Below are 19,193 nucleotides of genomic sequence, written 5' to 3' on the forward strand. Positions count from 1 at the left end.
ACCCACAGCACCGTCCTTCTGTTCCTGTGCACTTTAAAACCACCAGTTTTAGTGCAAAGGTAGGGCACTGTCACTTGCAAGCCATCTCTACATATGCTTTGTTCTTTTTAAGGATCACCTATTTCACACTAAATAGCTCACAGAAAGTATCTAATCTCTTTCCACACACAGGCCTTCCTTTATGAGAGGCACCTGGCAGCACAGCTGTAATTCTTCTGTGTGACAGGACACACTGACACATCCCTGCACACTCTAGCCAACAGCACACCTGTTCCCCAGTACATAACGGCATCACAATCTGAACCTCATGCAATGCACTGCTAGGAAACATTTAAAATTCCTGGCGGCCGGTTTAAACTTTCCAGTAGTTTATCTTGCTTGAGAACGGTTTAGTTACAAAATTGTGGCCCCAATTTTGGTTCAGAGCCAAAACTGGCCTTTTCCGGAAGCCCTTGTAGCAACGGGCTCTAGCACGACACTATGTTTAGAATCCCTTATACTCCCCTCTCTCCATTCTTTTTTTTTCTCTCCTTTTGCTGGAATTGACCCCTCTGGGAACTTAACTCTGGCATAACCACTGCTGGGAGAACGTATCCCATTCGGGGGCCCACACTTCAAGAAGGATGTTAATGAATTGGAGAGGACTCAGAGAAGAGACACAAGATTGTGTAAAGGATTAGAAAACCTGCCTTACAGGGATAGACTCAAAAAGGTCAATTTAGTTTAATAAAAAGGTTACGGGATGATTGATGACAATATGTAAGTATCTACACAGGGAACAAATATTTAATAATGGTCTCTTCAGTTTAGCAGAGAAAGGCATAATGTGACAGTATAAGAATGGCCATACTGGGTCAGACCAAAGGTCGGTGTAGCCCAGTACCCTGTCTGCTGACAGTGGTCACTGCCAGGTGCCCCAGAGGGAGTGAACAGAACAGGGAATCATCAAGTGATCCCTCTCCTGTTGCTCATTCCCAGCTTCTGACAAACAGAGGCTAGGGACACCATTCCTACCCATCCTGGCTAATAGCCATTGGTGGACTGAAGCCCAGTGGGGTTCAGGCAGGTGCTTCTGCCCTTCGGGATCAGTGGGCAGCCACTCCAACCCACTCCCCTGACACACGTCTATAATAAAAAGTCCTTCCGCGCCAGCCCTTGTTCCGGGCAGGGTGACAAAATACCCCAAGGACCGTTCTCAGGCCCGACCTTACTTCAGGGAGGGGCAACTGACAACTAGACAGTTAGTACAAGGCAGAGCCGGCCCAAGCTACGAGCTGACCGGGCTACCACACGGGGCTGCTGGATCAGGTGGGGGCGGGGGCGGAGCAGTGCATGTGCTGTGCTCCCGGGGGCGGCACCATGCTCCCGGGGCCTGGGGCACACTAATGGCTCGGGCTGGCCCTGGTACAAGGCCCAGACCCTGGTTCTGGGTGGGTGGAAGGAAAAACAGTTTGTGTGACCAAGCCCTGATTCAGGGCGGGACTGCAGAGAGGCAGTTTATAAATCTGAGCCCCAGTTCAGGGTGGGGCTGCAGGGAAGCACTTTATAAGTCCGAGCCGTGGTTCAGGGTGGGGCAGTAGTTCAAGGCCCATTTGCAACAACCCCAGCTGAGTCCCCTTGCTCAAGCAGGGGTCTGGCTGATACAGGCCGCTGCACGGGAACAGCCGAGAGGAGAGACTGCCACCCAAGAGTGGAGTTGCAGGGGGGGGACAGGCCCACCCATTCCACTGTGTCCCAACCCAGGGCCCTAGCAGCAGCCGAGCAGTCGGCCGCTGGGTCAGCGGGGATCCATACTGCAACGCGCTGACCTTCTGGCAAACGGGGCAGCTATCCCTGGGCTGCTTTCATTACCCTCCTCGGGCTGTTCCTGGGTCCAGAGCAGGTCATCTGGGCACTGTGGTTCGGAGTCCTCCAGCCAGGTAAACAAACTCTTCAGGCAGTCCTCCAGTAATGGGCCCGGTGGCCCCAGCCAGCCCTCAGCTTCCCCAGGGTCCAGCTCCTCTCTTGGGAGTGTGGCAGAGGCTTCCAGCTTCCACCTTCCTTGGTCGCTGGGGCTTGACTGGGCTCTCTGGTCAGCCTTTTATATCCCTGGGCCCCGCCTCCTGGCTTCCCGTTGGGTGGGTTGCTAGTGCCAGGTGCTGCTCACCAAGGCTCAGGGAGTTGCTCCTCCCCCTTGGGGTTAGTGGTCGGCTACTCCAACCCACTACATGGACCTATCCTCCATGAATTTTTTGATCCTATGGCTGGCAGTGGAAGCTAGACAAATTCAGACTGGAAATACGGTGTGCATTTGTGACAGAGAGGGAACTTAACCACTGGAACAACTTGCCAAGGGTCATAGGTGGATTCTCCATCACGGACAATTTTTAAAGCAAGACTAATGCTAATGTTAGGGACCGAACTTCATAATTAAACACTTTGAAAATGGCTCTATTTTCAAGGGTGCAAAGCATCCACACATCAACTGACTTCAGTGAGAGCAACCACTTCTCCCAAAATGGCTGGTGGCAAGATGTCTGTTAAATATACACACAGGCCTGCCAATGGGCAGCGGGGAGGAGCAAAGAGGACAGCTGCTCCAGTGCCCGACTATTTAAAAGGGCTACTGTGGAAATGGCAGTGGCTGGAGCTGCAAGCCCTTTAAATTGCCACCAGAGCCCTAAGCAGCACACCAGGGCTACGTCTACATTGGCATCCCTTTCCGGAAAAGGGATGCTAATGAGACGAGTCGGAATTGCAAATCCGCGGGGGATTTAAATATCCCCCGCGGCATTTGCATTTACATGGCTGCCACTTTTTTCCGGCTCGGGGATAAGCCGGAGAAAAGCGCTAGTCTAGACGCGATTCTCCGGAAAATAAGCCCTTTTCCGGAGGATTTCTTTTTCCTACTTTCAAAGGAATTCCTACTTGAAAGTAGGAATAAGAAATCCTCCGGAAAAGGGCTTATTTTCCGGAGAATCGCGTCTAGACTGGCGCTTTTCTCCGGCTTATCCCCAAGCCGGAAAAAGCGGCAGCCATGTAAATGCAAATGCCGCGGGGGATATTTAAATCCCCCGCGGATTTGCAATTCCGAAGTGTCTAATCTGAATCCCTTTTCCGGAAAAGGGGTGCAGTGTAGACACAGCCATGGTGTCCCTGAAGGATTGCCTGAGGGAGGGTAGCTAGCCCCTGCATCTCTGCTTCCGCCTGAGGCCCCACACCTTCCAGGGGCCCAGAGCCACCCCCATCTTGCTCAGGGACTCGGCAAGTCTGTCAGCCACCCTGGGTATTCATAGTTAAATGTAAACACATTATCTGGCAGAGAGAACACCGGGTACAAAGGAGACAAGTATTTACATTTAATCTCTATTCAATCCTAAATCCAACAAGTTGTGAATTTCAAGAATTCTAGGTTTTGCAGGGTGGGATTTTCTTATCTTTCCCTCACTGGAGACAAGAGGTGTTGTGACCGGGTTTCAATGGGAGAAGAGTTAAGCCAAATGCTGAGTGTGTTTGAAAAGTCCTAAAATGCTGCTGAATCGCAATAGTAGCATCATGTTCTCACTTTGCGCATAGACTCAACCTATGTTTTTCAATAGACTCAACCTGTGTTCTTATCACCATCACTCATGTCTGCCTCTCCATGCACGCCCTTACAATTGGTGTCCATGCACGCCATTACAACTGGTCTCCATGCACGCCCTCACAACTTGCCCCAACTGACTTCCCAGGGCTTTGGATCAGGCTCAGCACTGACAACACAGACAAAATTATTTCAAAATATAGGGCCTGATTCTCCATTGCCATCCTCCTCGTGTAGTCAGTTATACATGCGCAAAGTGAGAGCATAATGCTACTATTGCAATTCAGCCGGCGCAGCACTCGCTTGGCAGAGATGTAAATGACTCTGAAGAGTGCAAGGCGGCAGGGGATCAAGCCTGTGCTTTTTACCTTCTCAGCCTCTCTTGTCACACTCTCACTGTAACAACCCAACAACTGTATCAGCCAGAAAAATGTTTCCTGTGCTAACTTTAGTGATTGTGGAACTTGCTTTATTATAAAAAATGAATACTTTAAAAATGCAAGCAAATATCTAATATGCCATATAACTGGTCTCCCTAGGAAATCAGGCTAGGTCCTTGTTATGGCTGAAGGATTGTTTTTTCAATATTTAATGCAGGTCGATACTCCTTATAATGGAAATCAGAGGAGTGAAAAAGTTCTCTCTAAATTGAGTCTGACTTGCATGTGGAAAAAAGATTTTGACTGAATTCCTCAGGTTCCAGTTTCCTGTGCTTGTAAATTGCACCCCCCCACACACACCCCACCCCATTTCCTGTTGCCTGTTTTTGGCAACAGTTTATTTGATGGTTAAAAAAGAGGATGGCAAGGCAGGAGACATAAGTATATTCTGGGCTGTGCTACTGATTTGCTGTGCAACCTTGGGCAAGTCACTAAACCTCTCTGTGCTTCTGTTTCTCTCCCTGTAGAACAGGGATAATAATACTCACCATCCTGCAGAGTGCTCTGATATTCTCCAATGAAGAGCTAAGTATCTTTAATTATTTCTCATTTTTATATGGCATGAAGTAAAAACGTTTTGTTCTATTTCCTGCTTTAGACAGAGTAACGAATTCACAGCTCAACCAGAAGGCTGTGCTTCTCTCTAACATGGATGGTTCACATTTCTGGTGGTCTTAGAACAGGGCTCTAAAGTAAAAAAATTGGTCTTATTATGATCCTCATCTGCTTAACCTAGGAATTGGTTTGTCTTCCAAGACCCACAACACACAGTCTGACTAGGGGTCATATTCAGTAGCAACCGTTCAATGTAATGGCTATGGGCTACGCCTTAATTGTTGTAATTGTAACAGGACACAGGACAAGAATCATAAAATCATAGGACTGGAAGGAACCTCGAGAGATCATCGAGTCCAGCCCCCCGCCCTCAAGGCAGGACCAAGCTCCGTCTACACCATCCCTGACAGATGTCTATCTAACCTGTTCTTAAATATCTCCAGAGAGGGAGATTCCACCACCTCCCTTGGCAATTTATTCCAATATTTGACCACCCTGACAGTTAGGAATTTTTTCCTAATGTCCAATCTAAACCTCCCTTGCTGCACTTTAAGCCCATTACTCCTTGTCCTGTCCTCAGAAACCAAGAGGAACAAATTTTCTCCTTCCTCCTTGTGACACCCTTTTAGATATTTGAAAACCGCTATCATGTCCCCCCTTAATCTTCTTTTTTCCAAACTAAACAAGCCCAGTTCATGAAGAGCCAGAGCAACAAGCCAAGGGTGTTGGTCAAGGCCCTCCCCACAGAGCAGTCCTGGCACATTTGTCAGGTATCACTGGGGTTTGGAGCTTTTAGACACAACCTTTAATGAGGCCAGCTGCTTCTCATCCCATCACAACATTGTTGTCTCAGGGTATGTCTACACTGCAACAGAACACCCGGGGTTGGTCTGTGTCAGCTAGCTCGGGTCCAGGGGGCTGTAAAATGGCAGAGTAGTGGCCTAAGCCTGGGCTGGAGACCAGACTCTGGGACTCCTTGGTGGGGAAGGGTCCCAGGGCCCACGCTCCACCCAGTCCAGACATCTACCCTTGCAGTTGTACAGGCCCGCAGCCTGAGCCCCGTGAACCCGAGTCAGCTGAAGGTGTTTTATTGCAATGTGGCCACAGCACCACAGCCAGGAGGCTACTGAAATACCATAGCTGGTTTCAGGCCCAGCGATGGAGGGACAAAGGAGGCAACTGCTCTAAAGCCCAGTGATCCCAAAGGGCCTGGGGCCCCTGACCACCGTCACTGCTACAGCAGCAGCAGTGGTGGCTGGAGCCCCACACAGCGTGCTCCAGGTGGCACTAAGGGCTTCCTGGTGGAGGCCAGCCCCAAACCCGCCCCTTCTTCCCAAGACCCTGCCCCTTCATGGGGCACAGAGCTGCTCCTCCTCACCTTGCCCAGAGGCCCAGGGAGTCTGTCGGCCCTGCTGGCTGGTTTTGCTCCGTGAGTGGCTGCTAGGATCTCTGACTAAGGAGTGCAGGAAGACGAGGCAGTGTGTTGCCCTAAACTTGAAGAGTGCCTTCAGGAATACTCCCCGTACTTTGTGTAAAGAAAGGTTACGGTTTCATATTGTAAACCTGATTGCGTTTTGTGACAAGATGATATACACCTTTGTGGGGATAATAATAATCCTTTCACCCTGCTTTGGAAGCTCTTCAGGGTTGAGACATTCTCTTACGATGTGTCTGTCTAGTACTGGCAGAATGGTACCTTGATCTCTGAGATTCCTAGGCATTATTGGAATATAAATATTATAAACAGAGAATTTGAGTTTTTAAAATAATTCTGACAGATAACATCCATGCTTATTTTAAGCATCTTTTTATATTTTTATCAATTTTAATTTTCCAGGTGTCACAAACGATGGAGAGGGGAATCAGACAATAATTATTTAATGACATTAAACAGATTTTTTAAAAGTTAAAGCTTCTTAACCATTAAAATACAATTAATCAACATCACGTGTCAAAATATACAAAGAAAATAAACTTTCTTAAATCAAACTCTCTAGCAGCAAATTTCTTACTTTACCCACCTGTAACTATCATCGATGGAAATATTTTTTTCATTGGTTTCTGTGTGTATGGTTAAATTGACATTTACCAATAACAATTTAATCCTTCCAAGCCTCTTAAAAATAGATAATAGTGGAACACTGAGGCTATATCTAGACTGCAGTTTTCTTTCAGAAGAAGCTTTTTCAGAAGAGATCTTCTGGAAAAACGTCCTTCCAAAGAGAGCATCTACACAGCAAAAGCACAATGAAAAAGCGATGTGCTTTTTTGAAAGATAGCATCCACATTCATTAAACACTATCTCGCATTTAAGTTCTGATTGTTGTTGATGGAGTGGCCACCAGGGAACCTGTGCTTTTTCCTGGAGGCTTATTCTTTTAAAAAAAAATCCCTCTTCCCCATCCACACACGCCTTTTTCTGAAAGTGCTCTTTTGGAAAAAGGCTTCTTCCTCGTAGAAAGAGGTTTACCACTGTCGGAAAAACCCCTGCGTTCTTTCAACTTTCTGTCAAAAGAATGCAATTGCAGTGTGGATGTAAGTGTAGTTTTTCCGGAAAAACTCTGCAGTGTATCCTGAGTCCCTAAATTTTGTATCCTCTCTGAATTTTGGAAACTTCCTTTTTTCTTTCAAATGGAAAACACACAAAAAAAGGTAAAAAATAATTTCCACACATTTTAAATGGACCACTGAAGGCACTTTCTTCAGTCAAACAAAAATCACTGTGCACTTCTGTCCTTACTTCTTGAAGTAAACTGTGGTGTAGTAGCTAAAATCTACTTCAATGATAGCTTGTGTTTCAATGGTGGATGAAGAGAGTCATTCCGTGACAAAGCTTCTGGTTTTCTAGCAGCCACCTGTGGGCATTAGCTAACGAAGGTAGCTTTAGACATACATTTGGCTACATAGTTGCACTACCAGCAAGACGGAAGCTATCTGCTCTGCAGAATCTATTCCATGGCTACTCTCTGACAACTACTTGATGCAAGTGTAACAGAATGTTCAGTGCTAGGCACTATTCATTCATTCATTCATTCCTTCATTTAAAAAATGGAATCATAGAATAGTAGGACTGGAAGGGACCTCGAGAGGTCATCGAGTCCAGTCCCTTGTCCTCATGGCAGGACCAAATACTGTCTAGACCATCCCTGATAGACATTTATCTAACCTACTCTTAAATATCTCCACAGATGGGGATTACACAACCTCCCTGGGCAATTTATTCCAGTGTTTGACTACCCTGACGGTTAGGAACTTTTTCCTAATGTCCAACCTAAACCTCCCTTGCTGCAGCTTAAGCCCATTGCTTCTTGTTTTCTCCCTCCTCCTTATAACACCCTTTTAGATAACTGAAAACTGCTATCATGTCCCCCCTCAATCTTCTCTTTTCCAAACTAAACACACTCAGTTCTTTCAGCCTTCCTTCATAGGTCATGTTCTCTAGACCTTTAATCATTCTTGTTGCTCTTCTCTGAACCCTCTCCAATTTCTCCACATCTTTCTTAAAATGCGGTACCCAGAACTGGACACAATACTCCAATTGAGGCCTAACCAGCGCAGAGTAGAGCGGAAGAATGGCTTCTTGTGTCTTGCTCACAACACACCTGTTAATGCATCCCAGAATCATGTTTGCTTGTTTTGCAACAGCATCACACTGCTGACTCATATTCAGCTTGTGGTCCACTATAACCCCTAGATCCCTTTCTGTCGTACTCCTTCCTAGACAGTCGCTTCCCACTCTGTATGTGTGAAACTGATTGTTCCTTCCTAGTTTTACCATGCCTCTCTAAAATATTTGAGGTGGCTTACACATTTTTAAAAGATAATATAAATACTGTATATATAAAAAAGTAAAATAAACTAAGCTTTCCATTGAAAAATAATCATTTTAGCTCTGTCACTGTCCTCCTATGACAGATATACAGCATAACAGTACAATCTTGGACATATTCTTAAACAAAATAATAACCTTTTGGCTCTACTCAGCAATCTGAAAGTTAAAAATGTGAGCATCCTCCACAGCATACGGAAATTGTGAAATGTATAATGCTAAAAGTTGATTTGTTTGTCAGAGAGGCAAGGCAGCAAGATAGTCTAACCCAGTGTTTCTCAATCAGTGGTACAAGTACCCTTAGGGTAGAAACATTATTGTGTGTCTGAAAAATGTGAGTACAGGCAGTCCCCGAGTTACGCGGCTCCGACTTATGTCGGATCCGCAGTTACGAACGGGGTTTTTCTCGCCCCGGAGGACGGGAGCAGCGGGACGCCCAGATGCGCCGCGGTCCCGCCGCCCGTGTCCTCCAGGGCGAGAAAAGCTGCTCCGCGTCTCCCTGGTCTGCTGGGGGGGAGTCCCCCCCAGCAGAGCAGGGAGACGCTGAGCAAAGCCGCGGAGCACGCAGGCAGCGGGAGAGCCCAGACGCGCCGCAGCTGTCCCCCTGCCGGCGTCCTCCGAGGCTTTGCTCCCCATCTCCCTGGTCTCCAGCAGACCAGCAGACCAGGGAGACGCGGAGCAAAGCCGCGGAGGACCCGGGCGGCGGGACCACGGTGCGTCTCGGTCCCCCGCCCGCGTCTCCCTGGTCTGCTGGGGGGGGGGGGGGAGCGGACTAGCTGCGCCCCCCCCCCCCCCCCAGCAGACCAGGTTTTTCTCCGGACGCCTGTGGTAGAGCAGCTGGGGTGCTGCAGGTTGGTCCTGCAGCGCCGCTCTGAGCGCTACTGGACCAACCCGGCAGCACCCCAGCTGCTCTGCCCCAGGCGTCTTGATTCAGCCACTGCTGGTCAGTTTCAGCAGCAGCTGAATCAGGACGCCTGGGGCAGAGCAGCTGGGGTGCTGCTGGGTTGGTCCAGTAGCGCCGAGAAGCGGCGCTACTGGAGCAACCCAGCAGCACCCCAGCTGCTCTGACCCAGGTGTCCCCAAGTCAGCCGCTGCTGAAACTGACCAGCGCTGACTACAGGAAGCCCGAGGCAGAGTTGCTCTGCTCCGGGCTTCCTGGAATCAGCCGCTGATCAGTTTCATCAGCAGCTGACTTGGGGACGCCTGGGGTTCTTAAGTTGAATTTGTATGTAAGTCGGAACTGGCGTCCAGATTCAGCCTGTTGAAACTGATCAGCGGCTGATTCCAGGAAGCCCGGGGCAGAGCAACTCTGCCTTGGGCTTCCTGTAGTCAGCCGCTGGTCAGTTTCAGCAGCGGCTGAATCTGGACGCCAGTTCCTACTTACATACAGATTCAACTTAAGAACAAACCTACAGTCCCTATCTTGTACGTAACCCAGGACTGCCTGTACTTATATTTTATTTTTACTTTATAAAAACAAGGTTGAGAAACACTGGTCTAACCCATTACTCTTAGAACCAACTGCCATCCTGTTTACCATCGATGTAAGCAATCCAAAGAAAGAGTTGATGTTTAATAAGATCCTGACCTTGCAATACATTGCATGGGTTCAGCCACCAGTGCGGGGTGGGTGGAGAGGAATTTTCAGGAGAGGGAGCAAAATATTTTTGCCTATTGATCTGGTAGAGATATTAATGGTGACAAACAGAATATTCTGCAGAAGCCTAATATGTGAAAGACTCATGTCTTTGTGCTCATGCAGAGAATGTTACTCCCTGGAAACAATGGTTTATTTTTTGTACTCCTACAGTGACGTGCTTAAGTTCATTACCAAGGAACAGAGTGCAATAAAGCACTGCAAATATCAGAAGAATTAACTTACCACTGAGTCAAGGAACCTAATGCAACACTCAAGCTCTGGTCGAGTTTCACAGAACTGCCGAAAGAGAAGCCTTCCGATTGGCTGCTTGTCGCACAAACTGTAATAATCTCTCTCTAGAGGCAATAAAAGAAGAAAACAAAAGTGTAAAAACCTGAAGATCCTCTTTATGTGTTTTGGGCTGGCTAGAATTTTAAAACATAACAAGTGAGCACAGTATAAGGACTTCAAAATATAATCCCACCTTGGAAAATCAAAGCCAAGGACTTCAAAATATAATCCCACCTTGGAAAATCAAAGCCAAATATAATGGACCCACTAGGCAAGTATGAGCTCCATTCTACAGTTCTAGTGCAGATAAAAAGTCCCACTAATGCCATTCAAGCATGACAAGATGACAATTTTGGGCCTTTCACTTCTGGATTTATATAGACTCAGAAGGCAATTCCTATGTTGGTTTCTATTATGGGGGAGAGAGAAAGGAAAACAATACATAAAGAGAGTTACCAGAAGCCTTGAGAAAATGATTTTGCACACATAATTGCATCAAAGTTTGGAATTAATGGGAACTTGCAATAGCTCTATCCTCAGGCCAGTTCCCCTTATATATATTAAAAATTGGTCAGAATGCTGCTAAACTCTGAGAAAATTAGAGTCTGAGTTTCTGGCTAAAGCCCTTCTCCAATATATATGTATTTATAAGTGTACAGATATTTTACAAGTATTTAAAATCTGTGTGCTATCAATTAAATGGGCAGTAAACAGGGCTTTGCACATGGAGCATCTGTGCTGATGAGACTGAGTTTCACATGACATCCTCCTTAAGTTTATTTCTCCCAGTGTTTGTTATTTAGAATTGTTATTCCATCATTGTTCAGCACCAAACAGCAATCTGACTACAATGAAAAGTGTTTTATGCGTTAATAGCTAAAAGGAAAAAGAAAAAGAGTCCCACAAACTGAAATGACACAAGTATGAACCAGCTGGTATCAAATGTGACCGTTGCAAGATCAGCACTAAGCACTAGTCAGCGTGGAGCGGCTGCACACACATCAGATACATTATTCCTTTAAAACTACACAAAATGTCAAACAACATATTGTGTTTCCTTAAGCGTTCTTCTCACCGCCTTCCTCGTTGCCATATGGCAGTCGCTGTTATTATGGAAACAATTCACTTTCAAACACATAACATAACACTGAAAACAGACATACAAAACCCACACAAGTTGTCAATGCCTGGATTACTTCTGTTTTACAGCTGTACTAGTGTGTGCAGCAACTTTTAATCATTCCCCCTCTACTAGCAGGAAAAACATAGGTGAACACAGGAAGCTATGAATGAAACATCCATTCACTGGAGATTCTACATCACTTGAGTTGATTTCATCATGCCCATCCCCTGCAATTACAGGATGTAATCCCCACGTGAAATACATATCAGATATTAGACATGCTCATTTATGGCCAGATTGCAGCCAGATTTTATATGGGTATAAAGGCAGTGGGAACCAAATATCCTCTACCTCCTAGGTAGGGATTGGTCACAAATCTAGTGATTGCATCCACCTATACGGATGGATTGCAGGTTTTCTTGCATCATCCTCTGATGCACAGTTACTGGGTGCTCTGGGGCTCAAGCACTCTCAGAAAAAAGAGGGGGTGCTAAGCATCTAAAGGGCCAGATTAATCTTTTATGGGCCCCAGCACCCTGAATGTGGCCACACCTCCTGCTAAGCCTCTTCTCTCGGTGGCCCCGCCCATGATTCCCATGGAGGGGAGGCGGCAGAAAGGGGCACCCAAAGTCATTGTCTGTGATCTGATGGGTCTGGTACCCATGGCTGTCAGAGGCAGGAAACTGAACACATCGGACCATAGGTCTGATCCAGTACATGTGTCATATATTTGCCAAGCACACAAAAGTGAATGCTTGACCCCCACCCACCTCTCATGCCTCTTCTCTCGAAGACCACTTGTGCTTTTTTGCCCCTCCTCTAAGGCCCCCATGCAGGTGGAATGCGACAGGAAGAGGCAGAGCATGTGCTGCATGGTTATGTGTAACCCACACACCTAGTGTGGTTCACTGTTCCGTGAAGTGGCACCTAGACAACAGCAACAGATAAGACCAAGAGACCTCTATAACATGGGCTGAGAGCTAACCAGCTGGCTTTTAGCTTAGAGGGTAGAGTCTCCTACACTAAGCTCCCAAGGTCCCAGATTCAAATTCACCAGACGGTTACATATGCAGCACAAACACCAGGGCTGCGTCTAGACTTGCATGATTTTGCAGAACTACTTTAAAAAGTTTTTCCGTTAAAAGTATTTCCACAAAAGCGCATCTAGATTTGCACGGATGCTTTTGCGCAAAAAGTGCTATTGCACAAAAGCATCCGTGGCCAGTCTAGACGGGATTTTGCGCAAGAAAGCCCCGATCGCCATTTTAGCCATTGGGGCTTTTTTGTGCAAAACAGTTCTTCCCTGTCTACACTGGCCCGAGCAGGAGCGGGAAAGTATTTGTGCAAGAAGCACTGATTTTGTACATTACAAAGTCAGTGCTCTTGCGCAAATTCAAGCAGCCAGTGTAGACAGCTGGCAAGGTTCCTAGAGAGAAGACATTTGCAGAGCAACAGCTATCCAAAAAGTACTTGCTCAGTTCAAGTGAGGACATAAAAATGAGAATCCTTTCATTGAAATAGAGAAGGTCAGAAAGAGATGAAGGAGAAAAGAGTCAGATGGTGGGGAAAGGCATAGAGAGGCACTGGGATGATGAGACTTGGAAAACAATGCTGAAAGAACCTTGGCACAAACCTTTATCCACCAAAGCATTTAAGTCATGTGAATGTCTAACACTGATGGGCAGAACCAAACCTGGGACCTCTGGAACTTAGTGCATGAGCCTCTGCTGCTTGAGCTAAAAAGCCAGCTGGCTCTCAGCTAAGACTGTAAAGGAGACTCATTCTCTCTCTCTGTAAGTGGTCTAAGTGCAACAACATGGACGAGTGTACCACACCCAGTCAGCGTGTGGGTTACACATGCACATTAATTCTTTCCTGGACTACGGTGATAGGGGGCAGCAAAGTCAATAGGAGTTTGCAATGCAACAGGGGAGCTGAAAGAGAGACCTGTGGGAAGCCAAAGGCACAGGGCCTCAGATGAGGTTTAGCTGGCGTTCTGAAGGTGGAATTACACAGAAACCTTTTGCTGCATTTGTTGTCTCAGCACAAGGTTAACAACAGTTGTGTACTTACTGTGAATAACATACACTCAAAAAATATCTTGAGTCTCCATGTCATTCATCTTTCTCCCAAATTAGGAATCCGCCCCTTTTAATAGACCCCAACTCTGAAGCCAAGACAATATAAAATGAACAAAGCAAAAAGTAATATTTCTTAATACAGGCAGTCCCTGGGTTACATACAAGATAGGGACTGTAGGTTTGTTCTTAAGTTGAATTTGTATGTAAGTCGGAACTGGTACATATTGTAGGGGAAACTCTAGCCAAACATTTCTCCAGAGCTCAGTTTTATTGTCCCACACCTCACTTCCCTCAGTCCTTTATTCTCAAGCTGAGGTGTCTGCTGAGAAAAGCCGCTCCGCGTCTCCCTGATCTGCTGGGGGGGCGCTAGCTTCGCGTCTCCCTGGTTTGCTGGGGGGAAGCAGCTAGTGCGGGGTTGCCGCATCCCATTTGTAAGTAGGGATCTGATGTAAGTCGGATCCATGTAACCCGGGGACTGCCTGTATAGATTAAAATATCACGCTATGCAGTATAAACGTACAAAGTTATATAAACATTTAAAGTACTTTAAATGTTTCTCTTTGCATAGTCTTATTTTCTGGATAGCATAATCATTTGCAGTACAATTATTTGCAGCTTTTTAAAATTTGTCATAATAGGATAGCATGGGAAACATTCATCCTAAAATTGATATACTATCTGAGCATATATCTTGTCTGAATAGTCTGAGACTGATATATTCAACAGACTGACATTAGGTAATCAAGATACAGAAAACAATATTAGGAAACAAGTAAAACATTGTTTTTATGGATAATATAAAAGAGAATAAATGAACACACACCTGCTGATACAGCTATGAAAATGTTAACCCATTTTTAAGGAGGAAAGAGGAAACGCCAGTAATAACTCCAGCTAAACATAAGACTCAGTCCAGTTTCCTTGAGTCAGCTTGTATTTGATAATGTCCCCTTAAAAGGGGATATATTTGATAGATAACTTAAATGGTGTGATTGTTCCCATTCCTTTTAGGTGACAATTTTTTTGTTTTAGGTCCTAATCCTGCAGTTGACCCTGCTCAGTGAGTTGCAGGATTCTGGCCTGCATTAGTATTTTGGGATATATGGACCATGTTCTGGACTAAGAACTAAAATCATACGTCTCAGCTCAAGCCCAGAAGGTGACAATTTTGTTTAAAAAGTGCAAAACCAGGGTAAGCTGCGCTCTTTATTCCATATCTAGATTCTTGACTACAGACTGCAGCCAGGAAAGGAAAAGACAGCTCATTGGGCAGATCATGTGACCAGAAGCTTATCTTGGACTGAGTTTAATTATTGTGTCATTGTCTGCAGGCCTGCCAATAAAGATATCTATCCAGTTTCAAAAGTTTAAAAAACAGAAAAGAATGATTTCCTGAGGAAATGGCAGGAAATGTTAAACATTTGGAAGTGAAACCATATGTTTGTGATGACGCAGTGGAACTAAAAACAATTCTGAGAGCAATATCTCCAGCAGACTGCCCCTCCCATTTCGGAAGAATTTTGCTTTGACACCTGCAAGGTTGCACACAGACAGAATGGCTTTTTAAAAAGGGAGGGGTGAAAAATATAGGAGGTCAGTTTTAACCTTTTAGTGTCTTTATTTAGAATTGGCAAACACAGAGGACCTGCCAGTGAACTGTTTATCATCTCAATTAAGCAACTGTCCAGGTTAATAGAGGAAGCTATTAAAAAGATGTCAGAAAAGATTTATTTAAATACAACATAGTGACAAATACTACATGATAAATTATGTTCACTCCATGTTTATTTTATTATGTTCACTCCAGGTTTATTTGCTAATTTCTATATAAGATCCGAGTTTCACACTTTAAATATACTTGAACATTTGGAATTGGCCAACAGCATTTTCATTGAGCTAATTATGTCTTGAAATAGAGTTGCCAGGTGTCCAGTTTTGAACCGGACAGTCCAGTATTTGAGCTTTCTGTTTGGGAAACAAATTGAGAAAATATTAATGAGAAAATATTAACGTCCAGCATTTTTTAAATAAGATGTAATGTAGATTGTGATGTAATGTCAAGTGTGTCTGGTATTTTTGTTGAAACCATCTGGAAACCCTATCTTGAAAAGCAGAGGACACTGGCATTCATAATTATAGGACCACACTTATTCCCTGGGAGATATTTTGATAAAATAGGTCTTTTGGTAAAGGCCCCCATCAGCAAAGTACTTAGCATTATATGCCTAACTTTAAGCACATGAACAGTCCAATTCCCCAATTTTCTTTTCCTTCAAACTTTTTGTAAAAAAAAAATTCCAGTAACTTTTTTTTGTAAAACCTGTTAATGAAAACTTGTTATTGTTTGGGGGAGAGGGAAGATTGAAAGAGGGAGGGAGAGATAAAACTGTTTTCAAACACAGAAAAATTGTAGAGGAATGATGACATTAGGCTGACAAAATTATTCTGATGGTTTCAGATCCAAGTGTAAATTGCAAGAGTCGGGAAGAGACTTTCTCTGCTAGATTATTGGGGAAGGTTGCACTTCTGCCTCAGGACAGGTGTCTATTTCAAGGGCCACTAATCAAACACTTGTTACCAATTTTCCTCCAGTAACATATATAGGAAGAGTTGTATATTTTGTTTAAACCTCATTGCCCTTTAAATACACAAAATCTAGGACCAGCATTTTGGCTCTACAGCAGCTACTGCTGTAACCAATGGTTGCGCCACATGTTATTCATTGAGCAATATAATGTTTTTCTTAAAAAAATAATCCGTAGAAATGATATTTTTAAAGGCAGCGTGAAAGTGCTGCAGAAACCCTGTGACATGCTGCAGCAGGTTTGAGTTTTGATGTAAACTCTGGATCTTTGATTTCCACAACAATAGGAAAGACTGGGTTAGAACTCAGTGGATCCCAAACTCAGTATAATTCTGAGTTTACTCTGTTTATAAGATAAATATCTAAAATACAGAAACAGGCATCAACTAATCTGTTCACCTTGTCTACATGCTTATTTTGCAAGGGTGGAATGAGGGGACTTTTTTGGGTACGTCAACACAGCAGGGAAAAGTTGAAATAAGATATGCAACTTCAGCTATGTCAATTGCGGAGCTGAAATCAAAATAGCTTAATTCAGATTTTGGTGCTGTCTTTACAGCAGGAAGTTGAAGGAAGAACTCTTCCTTCAACTTCCCTTACTCCTTGTAAAATGATGGTTATAGGAGTTGGAGTAAGAAGTCCTCCATCTTGATATTATTTCAAAATAATGGTTTGCTATGTAGACACACATTTTATTATTTCAAAATAATGTCAGTTATTCTGAAATGACGCTGCTGTATAGACATGCCCGTAAGGCTAGGAACTGTCACTAACTCCAAGGTATCCTTCTCAAATGGAGAATCAATGTAAAATGTATCTTCCAACTAGCTCCTTCCATCTGCCAGGGGATCTTTTCCTGTGGTATCCCTGAGAGGTGACTTCTTCCATCCACGCTAACAAAAGACACAGTGAAATCAAACAAGAACACTTGGGGTATGTCTACACTACCCTCCTAGTTCGAACTAGGAGGGTAATGTATGCATACCGCACTTGCAAATGAAGCCCGGGATTTGAATTTCCCGGGCTTCATTTGCATAAGCAGGGAGCCGCCATTTTTAAAACCCCGCTGGTTCGAACCCCGTGCAGCGCGGCTACACGGGGCTCAAACTAGGTAGTTCGGACTAGGACCGAGGTGTACCGGTAGTTCGGAATAGGAATCCTAGTCCGAACTACCTAGTTCGAGCCCCGTGTAGCCGCGCTGCACGGGGTTCGAACCAGCGGGGTTTTAAAAATGGTGGCTCCCCGCTTATGCAAATGAAGCCCGGGAAATTCAAATCCCGGGCTTCATTTGCAAGTGCGGTATGCCTACATTACCCTGCTAGTTCGAACTAGCGGGGTAGTGTAGACATACCCTTGAAGACTTGGAAACTTTCACTGTCTACCCTCAGATCCAGAATGGCAACTAAAATCAAAATCAGAACTGACTTCTATGCCAATTTTCATTGCTAATTTTTCTCAATGTGATGAAACCTGTCTGAACAAAATGCGACTTCTGAACCATTTTAGGCATCTGTGGAATTTTTATCTAGAGATGGGTCAAAACCAGAACCATTCAGCTAATATCTCTGCCACTTACTCAAAATTAGGATCTCTTTTATCCGAGCCACCCTAATTGCCCTTTGTAGGTTTTACAAAACAAAAATCGCCTCGATTTTTTTTTTTGCCCATCTTTGCTTACAAACTGTAATCTCTCAAAAGTACAAAAATGATAAAAGCAGGAAATAAATTAAAAGGAATGTACTGCATTACTGCAATGAAGAGATTCTGTCATACATACAGTAATACACTATATACAATGATGATAATTAGCTACTTGTTTATACAAAAAAGAATCAGTGCTTTAAAACATATAAATAATTGTTATGTGTACCATCAGCATACTAATGGAAAGTACTTTTACAACACTTTAGAGGCGCACTAAAAAGAAATATGTTTTCCTTTTAAAACCAGTAAGTGTAACACTAGTGCTTACATGCTATAATTTATTCTTGCTCCTCTCCCGTCGAATGTGAAATTACAACTATCTACTATAAACATAATAAACAGAGCATACTAATCCATCCAGTCTTTGAGAGTGATGAGTTATTTTCTCTCAAAGGTTTCTTTGTGCATGATTTAAAAGAGTCCAAAATGCTTTGATTGCATTATCAACAGTGTCTCTGTTGCTGTTATATTTTAGAACAAGGTGCAAATATGGCTTTTCATCTCCTATAATAAATGTGTTTCACTACAAAAAGACCATCCTTGTGTCCAAAATTGAAGAGCTTCATTTACACCAAAGCTACCCCAATTATTCAGTTCTATTTTATTCTCATCTTTATCAATATATATTTGAGAGCCAGAAGGAGCTGCATAAGGCTTACCTGGCCCCCATGTATTTGCAATCTGCAATAAGAAAAGCACCTTACAAGAGTTCAGCATTGTTCTCTCTGAAAAAACCCAAAATATAGTTCCTCGGCTGATAAAGCTTTTCATTCTTAATGAAAGGGAGGCCCAGGCATTGTTGCCCTAAGTTCTGCTTGCTGGAAAAAGTATTTACAGTGAGAGAACAGGATGTGATTTGCTTAGTAACTTAGGAGGAACACTGCAAACAAGCTGACAGGGTATGCAACACAACACAACAGCAGGTGACTATGGTCATCTGTGGGTTCTGAAAGGGCTGAGAACTTCCCTCTGAAAAGTAGGCTCCTTTAAGATATTTTAAGCTGGGCACTCAAAATCACTAGCCACTTTTGAAAATTGTGGCCTAAAAATTAACCAAGCAAATCAGAATATAAGATCAAAACTAGGGTAGGCAGACATTCCATTAATAGCAGTTTTGTCATATATGCAATTACACTCGCCCTCCCTCAGAAAGAAAAATGTCCAGATTTTTCATACTTGCTACCTGGTCACCCTAATATAGGTATTTTAAAGCTAGAACACGAGAGGATTTTCTAAAATTCTAAAATTCACATTTTCTTAAATTCATTACCTCACAGATTTTGATTTTGATTGGTGCTAAATTCTAAAATTGATTAGATTGGGCTACAGTCAAGAGGTTTGCAACATTTTTTACTTTAAACTGCCATTGTTTTTTTCTGCAGTTG

General features: G+C 44.1%; 1 protein-coding gene across 2 annotated transcripts in view; it reads right to left on the reverse strand.

The window, feature by feature from the left end:
• Nucleotides 1-19,193, reverse strand: part of GRK5 (G protein-coupled receptor kinase 5) — a 252,048-nt gene that overhangs the window by 86,893 nt on the left and 145,962 nt on the right. For both annotated transcript variants that reach the window (XM_075935365.2, XM_075935364.2), the window contains exon 3: nucleotides 10,269-10,381. In XM_075935365.2, coding sequence (XP_075791480.1) covers nucleotides 10,269-10,381 — 113 coding nt within the window. The remainder of the gene's footprint in view (nucleotides 1-10,268; nucleotides 10,382-19,193) is intronic.

This window comes from Pelodiscus sinensis, chromosome 8 (genome assembly GCF_052426305.1).
Source record: "Pelodiscus sinensis isolate ZL-2025 chromosome 8, ASM5242630v1, whole genome shotgun sequence".
NCBI lineage: Eukaryota > Metazoa > Chordata > Testudines > Trionychidae > Pelodiscus > Pelodiscus sinensis.